General features: G+C 56.7%; 2 protein-coding genes across 7 annotated transcripts; both read right to left on the bottom strand.

Moving 5' to 3' along the window:
- Positions 1 to 236: 236 nt before the first annotated feature.
- On the bottom strand, positions 237 to 15,273 carry ZNF446 (zinc finger protein 446). Of its 6 annotated transcripts, none has more exons than XM_074307088.1 (8): positions 13,826 to 13,910; positions 12,436 to 12,563; positions 10,073 to 10,540; positions 9,377 to 9,566; positions 8,903 to 8,994; positions 5,007 to 5,091; positions 1,947 to 2,066; positions 237 to 1,684 (listed from the first exon to the last, which is right to left on the bottom strand). In XM_074307088.1, exons 2-8 carry the CDS (start codon positions 12,520 to 12,522, stop codon positions 921 to 923), a joined length of 1,806 nt encoding a protein of 601 aa, XP_074163189.1. In that variant the 5' UTR covers positions 12,523 to 12,563; positions 13,826 to 13,910; the 3' UTR covers positions 237 to 920. The 6 variants fall into 6 exon arrangements, with proteins under 6 accessions (XP_074163189.1, XP_074163188.1, XP_074163191.1 ...); XM_074307087.1 differs by lacking the exon at positions 13,826 to 13,910 and adding an exon at positions 13,464 to 13,572; XM_074307090.1 differs by lacking the exon at positions 13,826 to 13,910 and adding an exon at positions 13,318 to 13,401.
- Positions 3,379 to 4,371, bottom strand: LOC141559777 (uncharacterized; the record flags this gene model as incomplete). The annotated part of the gene is given in 1 exon segment (XM_074297476.1): positions 3,379 to 4,371. A coding segment is annotated over 1 exon segment (927 nt), but the record flags the coding sequence as incomplete, so codon positions are not given.
- Positions 15,274 to 17,634: the final 2,361 nt, after the last annotated feature.

Raw genomic sequence — 17,634 nt, 5'->3', positions numbered from 1 at the left:
CTATAGGTGTCCCTGCGGGTTTTATCCTGGGCCCCCTCCTGGTGTGGAAGGCCGAGATCGGGCCTCTCTGCTTCCCTCGCCTCGCAGTGCCGGGCCCGTCTCCACCGCAGCTCCCCCAGCTCTCTTTGGATCAGCCCCAGCCCTGGCGCTGCTCCTCCCTCCCTCAGAGTTAGTGACTACAAAGGCGCGTTCGGGGTGGGGGAGGGGGGGAGACAAGAGAAAAAAGATACTCGAGCTACGGGAGATATTAACGAAGTTTATTGCCTAGATTAGTGTCTCGGGGGGAGGGGCAGGGCTCGGTGAGGTGTGGGAAGGGCCGCTGGGACTCTAGAGTCTCGGCACAGGAGACAGGAAGGCCAAGGGCTGCTTCCGGTGGCCCTGTCCCAGGAGGCCGGGCCCAGCTGCCGGCAGTTGAGCGGACCCGATGGGGGCGCGCTACTGGGGGTACCCCCCCGGGGAGGAGAGGCCGGCGGGGGCGCGCTACTGGGGTTAACCCCGCCCCCCCACGGGGAGGAGAGGCCGGCGGGGGCGCGCTACTGGGGCTAACCCCGCCCCCCCACGGGGAGGAGAGGCCGGCGGGGGCGCGCTACTGGGGTTAACCCCGCCCCCCCACGGGGAGGAGAGGCCGGCGGGGGCGCGCTACTGGGGTTAACCCCGCCCCCCCACGGGGAGGAGAGGCCGGCGGGGGCGCGCTACTGGGGTTAACCCCGCCCCCCCACGGGGAGGAGAGGCCGGCGGGGGCGCGCTACTGGGGTTACCCCCCCCCCCCGAGAAGAGTCCGGAGGGGGCGCGCTACTGGGGATACCCCCCCCAGGAGAGTCCGGAGGGGGCGCGCTACTGGGGGTACCCCCACCGGGGAGGAGACCGGCGGGGGCGCACGGGGGTCCTCAGCGGGGGGCCGCCCCCCGCGGACGCTCGGCCTACGGAGCGTCCCTTCGGTGCGCCTTCTTGTGGATGACCAGCTGCGACTTCCAGTCGAAGGTCTCCCCGCACTCGGCGCAGGTGTGCTGGCGCTCGCCCAGGTGCGCCTTCTTGTGGATGACCAGCTGCGACTTCCAGTTGAAGGCCTTGCCGCAGTCCTGGCACTGGTAGCTCTTGTCGCCCGTGTGGCTCCGCCGGTGGTTGCGCAGCGTGGCCAGCTCGCGGAAGCCCTTCCCGCACTCGCTGCAGCGGTACGGCTTCTCCCCGGCGGCAGCCGGCCGTGGCCGGGCCCTGGGATCGCGGGGGTCTCGGGGCTCCCTGCTGTCCTCGGGCTGCCCCGAGGCCGGGCCCGCGTGGGACCTCTGGTGAATCACGAACACGGACTTCCAGTCAAAGCCTTTCCCACACTCGTCGCAGACGTAGGGCTTCTCTCTGGCGGCCGGGAGCGTGGCCGGCAGGCGCGGGCCTGGCGCAAAATAGCCCTTGTCCCTGTCCGTCCACTGCGGGGCCTGGTCGGCCGGGGCCTGCTGAGCCACTCCCCCGGGGAGGAGGCTGCCGCGGGCCGCCCTGCCCGGGGGGCCCTCCCAGGCTGGCAAAGGGGCCTTTCTTTTCCTTGCGGGGCTTCCCGGCTCCGAAGTGGTCCAGAGGCCTCTGCCCGAAGCTGGCCCGTCTCCCTGGGCCAGTCGGGGAGGCGGGTGCTGAGCCGCCAGGGGCCTGGCGCCATCCCGGGAAGGGCATTCCTTGTGGTTCTGGGTCCTGCCTCCTAAGGAAAGAGGGAAGCTTTAGGCCCCGGGGGAGGATGGCATCCGGGGTGGGCAATGGGCAGCCCTGAGACCCCGGGAATGCCCGGAACAGAACGCCCCCTCCTCTGGAAACTCAGAAAGGAGCCCAGAGCTGGAGCTTCTGCTAGAGAACTCCAGCCCCCCCCAGTGGGCCCCGCCAAGGTGTCTCCTTTCCCTTGGAGCCAGTGGGAGCTGGGGGCGACCCCTTGGCATCCCCACAAGGCCCTGGGCTCCCGTGCCCACCTGGCGGGCCGAGGCCTCTGGGCCGGGCTTTGTCTTCGGCTGCTGTGCTCGGGCCGGGTCCCCAGGCCTCCTCCCCGGACTCTATGAGGGCCTTGGCCTCGGGTTTGGGGGCAGGGATTCCTGGCACAGAAAGGAATCGGTCAGCTTGGCAAGGGCGGTCTCAGGAAGGAATCATTAAAAAGCCACTGGGGCCATTTGTCCAGTGCTCTCCTCAAGAGCCCCCGGGCAGGAAAGCTCTACCAGGGCCTCGGAGGCAGCAGTGGAGGAGGGTCTGGGGCTTCCTGCCAGCTCTGAAGAGCAGGAAGGGGACCCCAGAACAGAGCTGAGGGGCAGCTGGAGGAAGGGTGAAGGCCTGGGGGAGCCAGCAGGAAAGGTGGGAAAAGGCCCCCGGGCTCTAGGAAATAGGGGGGTGAGGCCGGCAGAGCCAAGCTGAGAGCAGAAGGCCCAGCCTGGGGGTGGGGGTGGGGGGGCTCCCAGGCAAGGGGCAGGAAGGTCCAAGAAGGGTTTGTGCCCAGGAGCTTGCACCTTGTTCAGGTCCTGAGGGTGCAGCCAGTGCACACCGCAGGCACTTAGTGAACACAGCTGGCCGGACCCACAGTGAAAACCAGGCCCTCCTACCCCGAGCCTGGGGGACTTCGGCCGAACTCGGAGGGGCAGAGTTCCCTGACCAATTTCCCCGGGGCACTCGGCTTCCTTTCAGCCTTCACCTCATTCACATCACTTAGCCCGTGGTCTAGAACTCAAACCCCAGCCTAAGCTACTGGCCTCTCCCCACCCCTCTGGCTCCCCTAGCCTGACCCCCCTCCCCGGCACTAGCCATTCCCTCCTCTTCTCCCCCTTGGTGAACCAGCTCAGCCCTTCCCTGAGCTCCTCTCCTGACCCCCTGGCCCTCCACAAGCCCAAACGTGCTCCCCAAGCTCCAGGCATCGATCACTCTCACCATGTCTCCTCCATGGTGGAGGGTGGAGAAAATCAGGGCCTGACAGGGTCCACTCTAAGTCCATGTGGACGCCCTGGGCCCTCCACCCCTCACCCAGCCCTCCACAATGGCTCTTCCAACCTTTGCTCTTCCCCCCTCCCCCTTAGCTGGGACCCTGCCTCCTATTTGATATTTTAAAAACTGAGGCCGTTCTCTGCCAGCTCCCTGTGCTCTCCTCCCACCACTCAGGAGCCTCTGACCCCTCCTTTGCTTTCCCCCCATATCCCTGACCCCTGGCCAAGCCCTCCTGCCCCAGGCACCCCCTCTCTCCCACCTCCTCCCCAGATCGCCCCTCTCTCTCACCCGTCAGTCTCTCCCTAGCTCCTGGCTCTTTCCTGCTGGTCCCCAGGCCTGCCTGTGGCTCCTCAGATTCCAGGCCCCTTCCCAGGCTCACCATCCCCCCAGGTCAGCACGCTCCCCCTCATCTCATCTCCACCCCCCCCCCACCCCGGGCTCTGGCCTTCAGCTTCTGGAGGAAGCTGCTCTCCACAGCAGCCGATTATCCCCCCTTTGTCCCGTCTACAACTGCTTAGTACAAAGTGGTTGGGTCAGGCTGGACCTCGCTGGCCTGGTGACCACAGATGGCAGGTTGGGGCAGCGGGCAGGGAAGAGACCTCCCAGAGGGAAAGAGGCTGCCTCCAGGAGAGTGTCTGACGTTAGGGAGGAGGAGGGCGGGAAGTCCGCCACCATCCACTGTTCCCACCGCCACCCCACTGTTGGCCTTCCCGCGGCTCGCTCTCGGCTGCCGTCATGTTCACGCTCTCTCCTCCCAAGACCCTTCCCTCTCTGTGCAAGGCTAATCCTCGGGACAATCTCGTGGCGCCCAAGACCCCAAGACATCCCCCATGAGGAAGCGGGAGAAAGCCGGAGCGTTCCGAGGGCGAGCCGGCCGGCCGAGCGAGGCAGACTGGATGTTAGGGGTCTGAGGAAGGCCCCTGAGCCGGGACCGAGCAGACGCCAGTTTTCATTTCTACTGGACCTTTGTGGGCAGGATGGTCCTTGGGAACGGGGTGAGGCAGAGGGGGTGACCCCGGACTGAAACTGCCCCTCCTCACCAGCTGGTCCTTGCTGGCGCTTGGTCCTGTAGGTACTCCTCAAGAGAGAGCCCGACATGGGAGGAGGCCCTCACCCGAGGGAGAAGCCTGAAGCCTGCTGCAAATGGTTAGCGTGGCGTGCTGGGGGATGGCAGAGTCTGCTGGGGGACAGCGCAGTGTGCCGAGGGATGGTAGGGTCTGCTGGGGGACAGCGTGATATGCTGGGGGATGGCGGGACCTGCTGGGACAGCGCAGTGTGCTGGGGGATGGCAGAGTCTGCTGGGGAACAGCGTGGTGTGCCTGGGGATGGAGGGGTCTGCTGGGGGACAGCATGGCATGCTGGGGGATGGTGGGGTCTGTGAGGGAAAGCAGGGCCTGCAGGAGACAGGGTGTGATGTGCCAGGGGACGGTGTCATCTGCCAGGGGAGCTATGGCACTCAGAGCCCCCCAGGTGCTGAATTAGCATCTCCAAAGCGTCTCCATTGGCAGGAATCATCCTGCTCACTCTCTGAGCCCACCTTCGTGTGATGGCGGCTCTCGGGCAGGTCCCACACAGAGATCCGAACCAAGGCTGGCCCCTGGCCCCAGAGGGCCTCTCTCATATAACATCTCCAGGAATCCCACAATTAACACTGCCCCCATGGGGCCGCAGGGCTGGCCCAGCAGGACATAAGCCACAGCCCCGCTTGCACTAGGAGACAGGTACCCCCGCTCCCAGGAGGACTCAATGATGTCTCAAGGTACCACAACAAGAAAAGAGTTTGGAAAAACCAAGCGGCCACCGGGTACCCAGCCTCTTCCTGGCTCTTCCCTCCCCAAAGGCCTGATGTCTCCTGGGTGGTTCCAGGTGTGGCAATCCTGAGCCCCCGCCACGGCTGCCACAGGCGAGTTAAGGTCTCTTACCCCGTCATGAGTTCCCACTTCTCCCTGACAATCCCACTCCAGCCCCCTCACGCGGGGGTCCCCCATCCTGCAACCTCCAGCTTGTGCCCCTCCAACCAACACCCTCCCACTCCTCCCAACCCCAAGAGGATGAGCAGTCCTTACCCAGGGAGACCACACTGCCGTACTTCTCCAGCATGACGTCCCAGTATAGCTCCTTCTGGGAGGGGTCCAGAAGGCCCCACCCCTCCTGGGGAAACAGCCCTGGGTCAGAGGCTGCCGGGCACAGAGGGCCCAGGGGTCACAGAGGGATTCTCTCTCACTGCCCACAGTCTCTCGAATCCCACCACGGGGATCTGAGGGGTCTGTGTTAGGGTCTTACTAAGTGCTAATGAGATAATGAGATATTAGTTCTAAGTCGGTACTTAACAATTCTCTAGTTCTGGTCTTTACTAGGAGTTTAACCCCTTTGAACTCCTGGGGAGGAGCTTGCATGCTTAGGAGGAGCAAGTTCATTGGTTGAAGTAATTTTTCCAGAAGCTCCTGTGTTATCCCAAGCCCATTCTCTGGGAGGATAAAAGAGGGCCGCACTCAAGAGATAGTCTTGTCTGGACCAGACTTGAGGCGGCTCTCTGGAGGAAAGAAGAGTCTCTGCTCTAGGTCAGAGTTGAGGCGGTTCTCTGGAGAGAGAAGTCTCTCCTCTAGACCAGAGAGCAATCGGCAGTCTCTGGAGGCAACAGCACATTACACGTCCACAACACATTATAGTTCTGGACTTCAGGAGCTCCTCAGGCAAATGACTGCCCACCCTGTTCAGAGGAGGGGCTGGCCGGGGAGGAGGACTCCGGGGTGGGGGAGGGGGGGGAGGATCATGGGATCTCAGAGGCCTCTGACTCCCAGGATGGGTAAGGTCAGGTGACTAATAATGCCTCTTTTCTGACCCTGCTGCCCCACACCCACACTCTCAAATGTATCCATATTTAGTCCATCTTAGTCCAAGCCCTCCTCACCTTACTGGGCTCCTTGCCTCCCCCCAACTCCTGCTCCAAAGGGATTTTCCTTAGATTCAGATCTAAGCCTGTGACTCCCCTCCTCAACCAAGGCCAATGGTTCCCTCCATTTAGCTTTTAAAGCCCTCTCTGACCCAGTCCCAACTAATCTTTCTGGCTTCATTGGGCACTGCTCCCCCTGCACTGAGAAGCCAGCAAAAATGGTCTTCAGTGTTCTTCACTCAGTGAACAAGCATTGCTCGTGTGCTGATTCTGCACCTCGCACTGTGTACAAAGAATAAAACAATTCTTCCTCAGAAGGAGCTCCTAGTCTGCTGGGGGAGACAAGAATCCATACGCGTGGAGGCAGCATAAACAACGTGAATAAAATTAATGAAAAATGAGTCAATGCGAGGCAGTGTGAAGGTTAGGGAAGGCTTTTTTAAGGAAGAGAGGGAGTAGGAGGGAAAAAAGCACCCAAAAGTGAGATGGACCAAGAGGCAGGATGAGGGGAGGAGTGGGAGGACGGAAGGGTAGGAGGCTTTGAGAGCTGTCGATGGCAATGGAAGAGAGATGGGTGGTGGACACATGGAGGATGGAGAAGTCATCTCCCTCCCCTCCACCTTAAGGCAAGACCTTCCAGGTCTCAGCTCATGCCCTGAGAGAAGATCCCAAGCCCTTTAGTGTTAAGATTACTAGGTGAGAACTCAGGTTGTCTGGACAGTGACAAGTTGAGAATTCAGGTTGACTTGACAGTTCTCTGGCTCAGACCTTTGGTTCGGGCCTTTAAAGGGAGTTTACAGCTTAGGAATTCTAGGAGGAGCAAGCTCATTGGTTGAAGTAATGTTTCCCAGAAGCCCTTGCGTTATCCCATGCCCATTCTCTGAGAGGATAAAAGAAGGTCAGCATTGAGTCTGGGAGAATCGACTCTGGGATAAAGTCTTGACGCCAGGCAGGCTGAAGGAGACCAGTCTGATTTGAGAAAGGACAAGAGCTGGAGGAGATTCAGAGCTCCCAAGAAACCTGCACACAGAGGAAAAGATTTTACAGATCTCCTCCCAGAGAAGGATTATAATTGAGCAGACGACTGGACCCTCACAATTCAAGAACATTACACTTTAGGGTCTGTCTCCATTGGCAGCCAATCCAGAACACCTCTTCACAGACACCTGCTCACTGCTTAATTAACAAAAACACAAAAAATCAACACTTCTCTGAATGCAGGCTCCCCATCCATCAAGCCGCCAAGTATGTCTCCTTGAGCTTGAATCAACCTCTCCACACAGACATCTCAGCTAGGGGCCACTGCCTCCTCTTCCTCTTCCCTTTCTTCCTCCTCCTCCCCTTCTTCCTTCTCCTCCCCTTCCTCCCCCTCTCCCTCCTCTGCTCTTTTCCCTCCATCTGACTTTACTTGGGGATCTCATCCTCCTCCATGGACTAAAAGATCATCTCTATACTGATAACTTTCAAATCTACCTTTTCCAAATTCTGCTGACTCTCAGTTTCCATTTCCAAAGGCCTTTCGGATATCTTGAACTGGATGTCTAGAGGAGATTTTAAACTCCACATGTCCAAAACAATTTATGATCTTTCCTCTAAACTCTCCCCCTTCCTACCAGTCCTATCACTAGAAGGTACCCCCATCCTCCCAGGCTCCCATTCTAGGAAACAAGCTGGACTACTCACGCTCTCACCCTGCAAATCCAACATGGTGTCAAGATCCGCCATGTCACCCCTGTAGCACCTCTGATCCATTTCACCTCTGCATCAACTCTGGTCCTTTTCACCTCTGCAGTATCTCTGATTCATTTCATCTCTGCAACATTTCTGGTCCATTTCACCTCTCTATTACCTCTGGTCCATTTCATCTCTGCAACATTTCTGGTCCATTTCACCTCTCTATTACCTCTGGTCCATTTCATCTCTGCAACATTTCTGGTCCACTTCACCTCTGATCCATCTTTGGTCCATGTCACCTCTACACCATTTCCAACAGCCTTTTCTCTCTTCTGATACAGCCCCCATCCTGGACTCATCACTTCACACCTGGACTATAGCAGTAACTGCTGTGGGACCTGCCTGCCTCTGATCTCCCCCCTCCAATCCATCCTCCATTCAGCCACCAGTCCTAAAACATGCCATGTCACTCCTACTCCACTTCTAGTGGCTCCCCATTGCTTCCAGGAACAAATACAAAATGCTCTGTTTAGCCTTCAAAGCCTTTTAGCACCTGTCTCCTGCTCTCTTTCTCCATCCAATGCCCCCAGTCTCCTGCTGTTCCATTGCCTGAGTCTCAGCATTTCCTCTGGTCCTCCCCCAGGCCTGGGAGGTCCCTCCTTTTTTGCTACAACTACTGACCTCCCTGGCTTCCTTCAATCACCCTTCCCCCCTTCACTGTCCTGTCATGGAAGATGTTCCCATTTCTATTTGGTGCATGACTCCCCTCCCACCCCCAGCAAACTAAAGCACTGGATGTGGCCAGTGTCCCCCAGCTCAGAATAGCAAAGATGGGGATTTGAACAAGGCCATCAGCAATGGTTCTAGTAGCAATGGGTGCTTGCTCTTATGGGTGATTGGGGGGAGGGAAACACGGGTCTCTTCTGTAGTCCCATACAGATAACGTTTCCAGAATCCTGAGGCCTATTCACTGTGTGACCTCCTCCAATGTGACACACCTTCCCCTCTGTCCTCCCACAACTCCTTCCCAGTACCCCCTGCATAAGCCAGACCTAAGGCAGAGAAAGGGCCTGACTTCCATTAAGTCTGCTGTCAAGGGTTTCAGGGGCCCTCAAGGGCCACAATTACCAAGGAGAAGGACAATGAGGTAACAGGGAGGACTTGGTAGTCAAAACTTAGAGAGAAGAGAGGGAAGGGGAGGAGGAGAGGAAGAGAGAAGGGAAAGGGAAGGGAGGAGAGGGAAGGAAGGGGAGGTGAGAAAGGAGGGAAAAGATAAGAAAAGGGGAGAGGAAGAGAAGGGGAGAGGAAGGAAAAGAGAGGAGAGAAGAATGAGAGGGGGGGAAGAAAAGGAAGAGGAGGGCTGTGGCCAGGACCCTGCCCACCAGGAGAGCTCACCTGACATCCTGAAGGCAGGAAGGAGGCTGTCGTCTCTGGGTGTTGGCCATTCCCCTCCTGAGAGTGGGCAGGGATCTGGGGAGTGGGTGAAGCTAGGAAGGAGACAGGATGGGTTCAAGACCATGGCCTGAGGCCTTTCCAGTATATCCTGCCCTGGGGGCACCTCCACAGATCTGAGGGCCCAGCTGTGCCTGGCAAGTAGGTGTTTGTGAACAGGTGTGGCACCTGTGGACCTGGCTTCAGTGGCCCTAGGTGCTCCTCCCTCCTCTCTTAATCTCTGTTTCTGTGTGTATCTGTCTCTCTCACTCTGTCTCTGTCTCCCCTTTGTATCTGTCTCTTCTTCCCTTTTTCTGTCTCTCTTCAACCCCGGCTTTTCCCTCTACGAGGCCACGACATCCTCTGGCTCCCCCAAAAGCACTCCTCTGACCGCTGCTGCCCCCTGCAAAGGCAGCACCATGGTGGCCCGTCACCTACTTGTTTCATTTGGCGCGCCGGGCTCCTCCTTGACATCTTGGCCTGCCTCCTCTTGGGCGTCTGGCCGAGACCTTAGCAGTGGTTCCTTTTCCTTCTGGCTTTTGCTCTGAAGGTCCTTGGCTCCCAGTTGGATGCCGGGGGGTTCAATCTTTGCAGCAAGTTCTTCCTGTCTCAGAATGCGCCCCATGATCTGGGAAACATGAGAGGTGGGGCACAGAGCCCTGCCTGAGACTCAGCACCGCTGAGCAGAGCTTCCCTGGCCGTAAAAGGGCCAGGGGCACCAACAGACTTGAGATTAGAGCTGCTTCCTACTCCTGCAGAGCCTCAGGGGAGGCTGACCATGGGAGGCAGGAGCCAGCGTTCCCTCCACCACCAGCACCACCAAGCTGTGGGAGCAATGGGGAGAAAAGTGACCTGGGCCCTTGAGATCGTGCTGGGGCAGAGTCCTCAAGAGAAGGGACACAGGAAGTGCTCAGCCTAAATTCAGGGCCCTGAGAGTAGGGGCGGGAGTCCTGCCCGCCCCCCAACTTTCCCAGCCTCACCTCTGGCCCTCCCCATCCTGGGCTTACCCACTGCCTCAGCCTCTGCAGCACCATGCCCCCAGCCCCACCCACCCCCAGTCTCCCCAGCCCCCCTGCCCCCCAGTCTCCCCCAGCCCCTCCTGCCCCCCAGTCTTCCAAGCCCTTCCAGTCTCACCCACTGCATCAGCTTCACGGGGCTCTTTTGTAGGCCTTCTAGCAACCCCACCACTTCTTCAGCACTCTGTGGCCCCTGCATCCGCACCCAGGTTTGGATTTCCACGGGCAGGATGTTCAGGAATTGCTCCAGCACCAGCAGTTCCAGGATCCGCTCTTTGGGGCTGACCTCTGGCCGCAGCCAGAGGACACAGAGCTCCCGAAGCCGGCTCAGGGCCTCCCGGGGCCCGGCTGCCTCCTGATAGCGAAATCTCCGGAAACGCTGGCGAGAGGACTCGGGGCTACTGTGGTCACCCTGTGAGGTGGAGTCCGGGCCCCAGGCTGTCTCCTCATCCCGCTGCAGACCCAAGGAGCCTATGGTAGCTGGCATCTTCAGCCTCTCACGGGACCCTGATCTGCAAGGACCTCTGAACTTCGGGCCCCCGGCCTCTCTCTCCCGTGGGGTCTGGGGAAGTTCCTCCCAAGGATGCTAAAGGAGGGAATGTCAAGACACAAAGCAGTGGAGGAGGAGTGGTGGCCGAACCTCCACTCCAGCCTCCCTTCTGCCAGGTTTCAGACTCAATGCTCAGAGACCTCGGAGGCTCCCTTCCTAGTCCGTGCATGTCATTTCCCCGAGGAATCCCATCAGCCTCCTTTTCAAAGTCTTACTCAATGGCTATGTGAAGATCCTCCCTTGGAGTCAGTTGGCTTTGCTGGTTGGTACAGTCGGGCTGCCCTGATTCCCAGCCTCCCCCCTGCTCTGTCCCCCCTGCATCCTCAGGGAGCCCTCATCTTGCATTCAGTTATCAGACAACATTAGGTGCTACAGGGTCGGCTGCGACCCCCAAAGGGGCCACAAGCACCTTGGGTCAGGGCCGGAGGCTGCAGGTGGCAGGGAACTCAAGGTCCAAGAGGAGCAGAAGAGAACAGTGAATGTGCTAAGTCCAGGGAACTGGGTCAGGACCAGAATGACCAAGCGGCCGGCCGGGATGGGAGCTCCTCAAGCTTCCACGATGCCCCCTTGATAGCCAGGTGGCTGAGGTGGGAGGATGAGGTAGAGGACTAGGGCATCCTCCCAGATGGAGGCCACGCTCCTGGGCAGATGGCCAAGAGTGAGGGAGAGGTGGGTGCTTCAGGGAGAGCCTAAGCTGGGCACAGAGCCCCGGGGGAGCAGGAGAAACAGGAGGGCGAGATGTGTCCAAGGATGCCAATGAGCCAAGCAGGAGGCCCAAGCAACAGGCATAGAAGGCCCTCTGTTCTGGACAGCAGCTTGGGAGGCAGCAAGTGTACTAAGGATGGGGGACCTGGGCACGTCTACAGGTAGTGTGAGCAGGGGGCCTCGGCAGGCTGTGGAGGGGGAGTCAGGCCGCAGATAGCAGGAGCAGCATTTGCAAGGCCTCCTTCCCCAAAGGCCAGGGCTGGTCTCAAAGGGGCAGAAATAGACAGAAGACAGAGCAGAAGGCAAAGCAGCGGAGAGGGCTCCCCAAGGGAACTCACAGGGCTGGGGAGAGGGGGGCTCCTCCTACAGGAACACTTGGGATGATCAAGAGTGTGTGTACCCCTACCCCTGGCCTAAGCCTAAATGCACACTACCCAAGGAAAGGATAGAATGGGTGTCCTGTCCAAGGTCCTGGGGGAGAAAACTGGAGCTAGGCACCTCCACCTAAGGCCTAAGCCTAAGGGATGCGCTGTCCAAGGTCCTGGAGGAGCAAGTTGGACCCAGGCACCTTCACCTTAGCCCCAAGCTTAAGGGATGCGCTGTCCAAGGTCCTGGAGGAGCAAGTTGGACCCAGGCATCTCCACCTTAGCAACTCCTTAGAGGAGCAAACAGGATTAGAGAAGATGCCACTAAGAAAATGGCCTTAACTGGACTCCCTAACCCTAAAAGCAAGGGCTGGATGAGAGTGCTGCAAAGCAATCTCCAACACGTGGACTGGTGGCCCTTTCCCCACTGTGAGCCAGGGCTTGATCCCTCCCCAACAAAAGAGGGGGGAAATTCTGTGAGGGCCCAGTTTGTAGGGTGCAGGAGCTACAGTGCAAGGGTGGAAGAGAGTCTGCCTAGGAGAGTCATGTCCACTGAGGTGATGTCCACACCCCCAACCACCAACAGCCTGGAATTTCCTAGGGTCCTTGCCCCCGTTTCCTCCCCCTCCCTCACCATCCATCACCAATCCTCTGGCTTTCTGTCCAATCACCCTAGATACTACTAAAGGAGGCACAGTGGGGGGGGAGGAAAGAACCAAATACCAATGGGCCAGGCACTCTGGATATGATCGGAGAGGATGACCCCAGCCTCCTCAGCCCACCCCCACCTTCAGCCTCTCCACCCAAAGTGAAGTTTGAGGAGTATGAGCCCAAAAGTTGCCATCTCTTAGAGGCACTCACCAGGTTTTTATGGGCATACACGTTCTCACCCCGCTCCCTGGGGGCAGGAGCCCTCAGGAGCCCTTTGGGGGGGGCTCCCAGAGACATGGAATCTACCAGAAGCAGCGCTCTGTGGCCTGAGTTTCCTCCTGTGTCAAACAAAGGGGCAGTACTACAGTGAGGACCGTGGGCACAGGGAGGGAAGCGAGAATCCAGCAGGTCTGCTTGAGAACCTCCTCTTCTGCCCCCCATTAAGATGTGAGGGTAGGGGCTCAGTCTTGTGCCCTTCTCGGGCCTGCCCTGATCACATCTCCCCATAACCTGCACACTGATGGCTCATAGGGATGGGCAAGGATCCCAGGTAAGGGCCCATGTGAGGAGGTCTCCAGGATGTCCCAGCGGGAGGGCAATTGCTCCCCACAAGCTCCTGGGGCCAAAAGGCCCCTCCTTGGCTCCTGGCCCAAGCACTCGAAGGGGGGGCCGGCTGAGGCACCTGATGTGCTATGGGGGGCAGGACTCCCACTGGACCCCAAACCAGGCTGGGTACCAGGGGGAGGGTCCCTCTCCCAGATCCCCTCCGTCCCCTCCCCCGGCCACTGTAGCACAAGACGGGGGAAAGGGGAGTTCCCATATTCTCCAGCACACCTCTGTCCTAGGAGGTGCTTCATCCTCTTGCCTCAATCTCCCCTCTTTGCAGAAGCCCTGAAGACTCTCCAGTGTGCTCCAGGGACAGGGGGAGGTTCAGCGCTCTTCCCTCTTTTGCTCCCCGTGCCTCAGTTTCCCCCTATCAGACGCCTTACAGCCAGTGTTCCCAGGAGCAGAACGGGCTTCCAAGATCCCGCTCCCCGCCCCAGACATCCTTCATCTCCATCCTCCTCCTCCTTCTCCCCCTCCCGCACTTACTGCTCTCACCCTGCCCTCCTCAGTGCCCCCAGTCAGCGTATGATCTCAGGGGTCTAGGGTCTCCTGGGTCTTCTGCGGTCTCCCTGGCCCCACCCCACCCCCATTCCACTCTTTCTCCGCCTCCCCCCGCCCATTCCTGTCCTCACCTCCCTCCGCGCCAGGGTCCAGCCTACACTTCCCGAAAGGCGAAAGAAGCTGCGCGCGCACCTCCTCCTTCCGCGCCTGGGCAGACTAAAATACCGTCTTTTTTTTCCCCCGGCGGTTTACAAACTACGTTTCCCAGAAGGGACCGCGCTACAATCCCCGCTTTTCCTCCCCCCCCCTTCGTTCCTGCGCAGCCGCCATTTGCCTAAGCCACAGAGGAAGCGTTCGGCTGCCGACGGCTCTGAGGGGGCCGGATCGGGAGCACAGACCACGAGGGGACCGGCCGGGCCGGAGGGCAGCTGCCCGTTAACCTCTGGCGCCTCCAGGGAACCGTGAGGCCGCAACTCTCACAGTCCGCACTCACCAGATGCCTCCGGCCTTGATGGAGCGAGCTCCCACTGCGCAGGCGCACATACGGAGTCCAGCGTCTGTCTTGACCGAGGGGTGAGCGGGACATACGCGCGCTATCAGCCAATTAGAGCCCGAGGTTCTCCTCTTACGGCTGCGTAAGCCTCGGCTGGCTCCATGGAAACCGTCCGCGCGTCTGCGCCGCCCACGGTGTCGCCATGACTACAGCACCAGCGTCCCCAGCGGGCTTTCTGGGAATTGGTGTTGCAGAGAAACGAGGACGCCTCAGGCTGGCGCTCAGGACCTGCTCTCTGCACCTGCGCCCTGCTCGCTACAGAGGCGCACTTGCGGAGCCCCCGGAACTGAGATCCGACAGTCGTCCCTGGGGCTGATCGCCCGCTGACCTTCCCTTCGCTCTCGGAGCCTGTGTCTTCCGTGCAGTGGTCCATCGGTCTGTTCTCTTTCCTTGCTGGCCGACTTCTCGGGACTGTCCAGAGGCGGGGAGGACTCCTCGTAGTCTGGCCACGCCCCCCCCATGCTAGAGGCAAAGCGCTGCACGTGTTGAGCCCCATCTCCCACCTCCAAACCTTTGCTTCCACCGTGTGCCTAGAATCTGCTGCTCCTTTGCACTTGTTTGGCAAGCCTTTGGTGCCCCTGCCTTCCGGGAACATCCTTTAGATGTGACTTACTCTCTTCCTCTTTCAGAAAAATGCTGTAGTCAGATCATTCCCAGACTATGGAGGAAGGAACTCATTAGCAACCCCCGTTATCCATCCCTCAACCTGAGCATCTTCAAAAAACCCTTTGGGATATTGATTAGCATGTCTTTTGACAGTCTGGGAATTGATTTGCCAGGTGTACTCTGGCTCAGATTCCCCCACCCTCGAGCTTCCTGGCACTTCCTTTGCTCCTTGATCCTCCTCTCCAGCTTTATCCCCCGAGAAACCCCTAAGGGCAAATTCCCCCTTGATTAAAAAAAAATCATTGCTAAGTTCTTTAGCAAAGTAAGATTTAAAAAGAGGTTCTCTCTTTCTCTCCCTCATAGTGCCTTCTACTGGTGCCATTGCTCCTAACTCTGGTCAGTCTCCCACCTCAAGGACTATTTCTTTTCTCCTGGTTTCCCTGCAGGAACTTGTCTTCATATTTACCATTCCTGGTGACTAGTGTACCCTGCATTTTGTCTGTAAGCTCTTCCCTTAAATAAATCTACCTTTTGTTAAAGAGAACTGTGAATTTGTCACATGCTTATTTTGAACTATTTTGCTATCTCACCACATTACATTCTATTGGGGAAAACCATTGGTGGTGGTTGTCTGCTCTTAAAGAGGACCAAAATGGCATCACTATCTTAGAGTCACTTTAGTATGTCTGACTGTGACTGATCACGCCTGCAGGGGCTTGCGATGTTCTGCCACAAGACTGTCACAGAGTCCTTATGGACATTTGACCTGGACTCAACTTTGCACATCTCACATTTCTTCTCAGCTAATTCTGCTTTGCTCATAGAGCACAAGCACCTTCTGTAAAATGAGGGCACGCCATGCTGGGCAGTTCTGTTTCAGTGTCTCCCATGTCATAGAATCAATTCTAAAGTTCTTCAGAGAGAGTTTGAGTATTTTTGTATCTCTTCATCTGTCCCCTTGTGAGCACATGCCCTCTGGGAATTCTCCATAAAATCATCTTTTTGGCAAGCATGCATTCGGCTTCAATGTGGTCGTGCTTTGTTGGAGTTGTGCTTTGTGCAGTAGAGTTGGAATACTTGGCAGTTGAGTTCGAGAAGGGGCCTCAGTGTCTGGTCCCTTCTCCTGCCAGATCTTCAGAATCTTTTTAAGACAATTCAAATGGAAGCGATTCAGTTTCCTGGCATGGAACTGATGGACTGTCCCGGTTTCACAGGCATACAACAACAAGGTCAGTACCGTGGCTCTGTAGACCTTCAATTTCATAGTCTAACACCTCTCCTCTCCCACACTTTCCTTTAGAACCTTCCAAACACTGAGCTAACTCTGCCAATCTGTGTATCAGTCTCATTATTGATGTGTATATCCCAGGAAAGTATGCTGCCAAGGTAAATGAACTTATCTACAGCATTCAAAACTTCTCCATTTTCTGAAACCAATGGCTCCACATATGGATGATATGGTACCGGCCGACAGAGTAGACATGCTTTCTGGATGTTGTTAGGCCAAAATGAGCACAAAAAGCAGAGAATGGATCCATACTTTGTGGCATATCACTTTGGAGGCTGCATTGAGTGCACAATCATCTACAAAAAATCATGCACCAACACTCCCTAAACTTTAGTTTTGGCTTGTAGCCTTTTCAAGTTGATGAATTTACCATCACTGCAGTAACTGAAGATATTTGATAACATGGTCGAAAACATCATGCTAAAAAGCATGAAACCAAGCACACAGTCTTGTGTCACTCCATTGGTGACTGGGAAAGCTCAAGAGCACTATCCATTGTACAGAACCTGGGGCAAGCTTCCATCATGAAACTGATGAATTATACTGATGAGCTTCTCTGGTCAACCAAATTTTAACATACTTTTCCATCAGCCCTTGTGACAGTGTCAAAGGCCCTGCTCAGATCTACAATTGTATACAGACCTCTGTTCTGCTCCTGGCATTTCTACTGGAGTTGTGGGGCAGCAGACATAGAATCAATTGTTCCTCAGCCCCTTCTGAAACCACACTGGATGATTTACCCTCCAAATCATGCAATGAAGAGAGCTCTGGATTTGGAATTTGAATACACCTTCAGATACTTAGACAAGCCACTTATGTCCAGGCTACTTCAATTTCCTCTTCTGCAGAATGAGTGTAACAGCAGCACTCACCTTCTAGTTGGATGAGAGGATAACTATGGCAAGTGCTATGTAACATAGCACACCACAGGAAAGAAGACCTTATTCAGCTCCAGAGAAAGGGGAGTGGCCTGCGCTTCCTGGAGGAATGAACAGAGCCTCAGCTGACAGACCAGAAGAAAAAAAGAGAACCATCCCCTGAACTGCCTCTGGCACGGAATTGAGAGGCCAGAGTGTTCCTTCCAGCCTCCCTGTTGTGCATTTCATGCACTGATTTAGACGCCTCCAGGGATGGAAGGGGGAGGAGAGAGCCTTAACTTAGACCTTAAAGGGGTAATACTTTACACTGAGAAAGCTTTATTAGCTCTACCATACTCTCAAGCTATCATTCTGTCTTCTCCCTTTCCTAGCCCAAATCTTCAAAAAATCTTGGTGCCTCTACTTTATTTTCTACCTAGAAACCAGCTCCCTGACACTGTTCTTTCCAAAGTGATCATTGATCTCTTAGTGTCAAGTTCAGTGACCTGAAAGGTTAGTGTCCTTGACTTTTCTGCAGTCTTGGCTACTATTGATCATCCTCTCTTTGTTCCCCTCCTCTCTGTAGGTTTCCAAAACTGTTTCCTTTCTGCCTCCTTGATCTGGCTCTTCCTCTAAATCATGTCCCTAGGGGTTCTATCCTGGCCCTTTTTTCCCTCTTTACTATTTCCCTTGGAGATCTCATCAGCTCCCATGAATTTAGTGACCAGCTGTGTAAAATTCCCAAATCTATTTTTCCTGCCTTTCTCATTCTGCTGACTTACAACTTCTCATTTGAATCCAGTAGAGAGCTTAAAATGACTATCTTTCCTCCTAAAACTCTCCCTACCTCCAACTTCCCTATTACTGTGGAGGGTGACACTATCTATCGTATCTCTCAGGGTCCCGACACCAGTTATTCTGGATTCACTCACATCTAATATGTCAAGACCTGTCGATTATCACCTCTTTAGCACTTCTGCAGCATCCTTGGTTGGTTT

This window comes from Sminthopsis crassicaudata, chromosome 3 (assembly GCF_048593235.1).
Source record: "Sminthopsis crassicaudata isolate SCR6 chromosome 3, ASM4859323v1, whole genome shotgun sequence".
In the NCBI taxonomy this organism is placed as follows: Eukaryota; Metazoa; Chordata; class Mammalia; order Dasyuromorphia; family Dasyuridae; genus Sminthopsis; species Sminthopsis crassicaudata.
Note: the sequence above shows the minus strand (reverse complement) of the source record. Positions and strands in the feature narration are given on the sequence as shown.

Excerpts from the sequence above, each read along its gene's own strand:
- ZNF446 (XM_074307086.1), bottom strand. The coding sequence starts at position 13,918 with ATGTCCCGCTCACCCCTCGGTCAAGACAGACGCTGGACTCCGTATGTG. Across the intron at positions 10,541-13,825 it reads ATCAAGGCCGGAGGCATCTG|CATCCTTGGGAGGAACTTCC; the intron begins GTGAGTGCGGAC and ends TCCCTCCTTTAG. Across the intron at positions 1,685-1,946 it reads CAGAGGCCTCGGCCCGCCAG|GAGGCAGGACCCAGAACCAC; the intron begins GTGGGCACGGGA and ends CTCTTTCCTTAG.